This window comes from Bos indicus, chromosome 4 (genome assembly GCF_029378745.1).
Source record: "Bos indicus isolate NIAB-ARS_2022 breed Sahiwal x Tharparkar chromosome 4, NIAB-ARS_B.indTharparkar_mat_pri_1.0, whole genome shotgun sequence".
Taxonomy (NCBI): domain Eukaryota; kingdom Metazoa; phylum Chordata; class Mammalia; order Artiodactyla; family Bovidae; genus Bos; species Bos indicus.
The window spans coordinates 107,672,325-107,675,021 of record NC_091763.1 but is presented as its reverse complement, the minus strand read 5'-3'; the positions used below and the strand labels follow the sequence as shown (position 1 = coordinate 107,675,021).

The 2,697-nt window shown below is 37.4% G+C and overlaps 1 protein-coding gene across 1 annotated transcript; it reads right to left on the bottom strand.

Moving 5' to 3' along the window:
• Positions 1 to 328: 328 nt before the first annotated feature.
• LOC109558148 (olfactory receptor 2A12) lies at positions 329 to 1,261 on the bottom strand. Its single transcript, XM_019959605.2, has one exon. It carries the CDS (start codon positions 1,259 to 1,261, stop codon positions 329 to 331), a length of 933 nt encoding a protein of 310 aa, XP_019815164.2.
• Between the last annotated feature and the right edge of the window lie 1,436 nt (positions 1,262 to 2,697).

Genomic DNA, 2,697 nt, shown 5'->3' with positions numbered 1-2,697 from the left:
ATGTGACAATTTTTTTTTTCATTGAAAGTTAAACAATTATTTATTTTTCAGGATAAAAACTTTATCATAATTTACTTTTTATGGACTTGTTTTACTAATATTTTAAGATATTTGCATTTGTATTCATGAATAGGATTAGACTGTGTTTTCTATTTCATAATGTTTAACTCAGGGCTACTATCAAGAGCTTAAACAGTAAAGATACTTATTTTCTCATTTTATAAGAATTCCAAAAATAAAGAGTACAGGGTTTGTTAAAGGACTCAAAAAGACATTCAAGGTTCAGAGTCACAAGGACAGGCTCACACACCATACTTCAAACCATCTCTCACAAGGATCTCTTCTTCTCCAGAAATCTCCTCAGGGCACCCTTCACCTCTGCATTCCTCAAACTGTAGATTAAGGGATTCAGCATAGGGTTGAAAAGACTGTAAAACAATGACAGAATCTTCCTTTGTTCTTGAGAATGGCTGGACTTGGGCGCCAAGTACATGACGATGGCAGTGCCAAAGAAGAGCCCGACCACACAGAGGTGGGAGGAGCAGGTGGAGAAGGCCTTCCTGCGGCCCTCAGCGGACTGGATCCTCAGGATGGCGGCCAGGATCCGTGCATAGGAGCCCAGAACCAGGCAGAGGGGCCCGACTAAGACAAACACGGAGCCTACAAACAGGACAATTTGGTTGAGCCTGGTGTCGGCACAGGCCAATTTGAATACTGATATGATTTGACAGAAAAAGTGGTTTATTTTTTGTGCTCCACAAAAGGGTAGCCTCAGAATGAGAGAAATATGGACCAGAGCCAAGAGGAAGCTGAAAATCCAGCATGTGGCAGCCAGGACTGTGCACACTCTCCAGCTCATGATGACCGAGTAGTACAGGGGGTGGCAGATGGCCACGTACCGATCGTAGGACATCACCACCAGACTCAGACACTCTGTGACTGCAAATGCCAAATACAGAAAAGTCTGAAGTATGCATGGAGCAAAAGAGATGGTTTTCTTCTGCAGTATAAGATTCGCCAGCATCTTAGGGACAGTGCTTGAGGCATAGGCCATGTCAACGATGGCCAGGTGTGACAGGAAGAAGTACATGGGGGTATGCAGTCTGGAGTCCAGGCAGATGAGCCCCAGGATGACCCCGTTCCCCAGCAGCGTGAGGCTGTAGAATAACAAGAAGAGGCCAAAGAGGAAAACTTCAAGTTCTGGGTCAATTTGGAATCCCAGCAGGATGACTTCTGAGATCCATGTCTGATTGCTTCCCATGCTCTTTTGACAGATAAATAAAACGCTGCACTTGGGACAGAAATTTTAGAGCTAAGGGGCAGAGAAGGAAAAAAGTTGATATACTCATACAAAGTGAGAATTTATGCCAGAGGCCACAAATCAGTAATTCCTGTATCCAATCAGCCCAAAGTCCTGTGGTATTGATTAGATAATTTGCCTTTTATTGATATTTTAACAATTTTAGTTATTGATCAATTTTTAAAATTAGTAGATTTTGCATAAAAATTGGGATCTCTGTCTTCTTTTCAAAAAATAAAATATTTTTCATTTCTTAAAATTCATTAGCTGAAGCTAATGAGAAGATAGTGGCAGATTGTTTCATTTACCACTATTTTCACTAATCTCTATTTTCTCACAGAAAATGAAGTTTAATGATGCTGAACAATTTTATCAGTATACTTAAACTATTGATTTATATTTTATTAAGGAAAAAGTAAATATTCATCCTCAAGATGAGTTCTTAGGTTCTCCTGTACTTCAAACACATAGAAATAAAATATAAAATGAACTCACCCCCCACCCACAAATACACAACCAGAGTTTAAAGCAAGACAATTCTTCAAACAGAAATTAATCAGAAACATGATATGGTCCAAGTATGAAATCAGAGAATCATACCTGGAACTCACCTGGTATGTGGTCAGGACAGATTTTTGGATATGGGGTACTAATATGGTTGATTGAAACTACAGGCTTGGGTTGGGCCCATAAAATGAGATAAAAACAAAACAAAACAAAAAACACTGCCGTTGGGCTGCTAGATAGAGTGATTCTAAGGAAGTCAATATGCTCGCTGGCTGTGTCAATAGATCACTAGTGCCTGAGACACTATTATATAGGACCTGATTCTATGTAAAGGGCCCATGAAGTCATCTGAAGAGCAAAAAAAACTTAAAACCACAAGGGAGGAAGAAAAAAAGGTGGAAAGACCAAATCAAAATAAAAATACTGGCAAAAACAAAAAGACTTTCACTCAAAATATGTGCCTAAAAAGCATACAAAAAAATTTCATGCTAAAGAGGAAAACAAGGTAAATAATTGAAATTTGATTTGTTCAAGATGAAACTAAATTTATAGAAGAATCTTCATAAAACTCTAATATAATAAAGGATGGTTAAGATGTTTCAATATATTAATAAAGGGTATGCTATTTATTCAAATGTTTAAGAAGTTAAGAAAAATAAATAAGGAAAGCAGGAAAACACAATCAGTGTGTAAAAATAGATCAACTATGAACCTCTGAAATAAGAAATATAGCCATACAATTTTTAAAAATCAATAAATAAAATGATTTCCAGTCCTAATGTTAAGGAGGAAAATAGAGTCTTGGGAGGTCACATTAAGAATCCACTCAGACTTGAATACAGAAAGAGTGGTAATATTTTGAAAATGGAGTTTAGAGACATGAATAATAG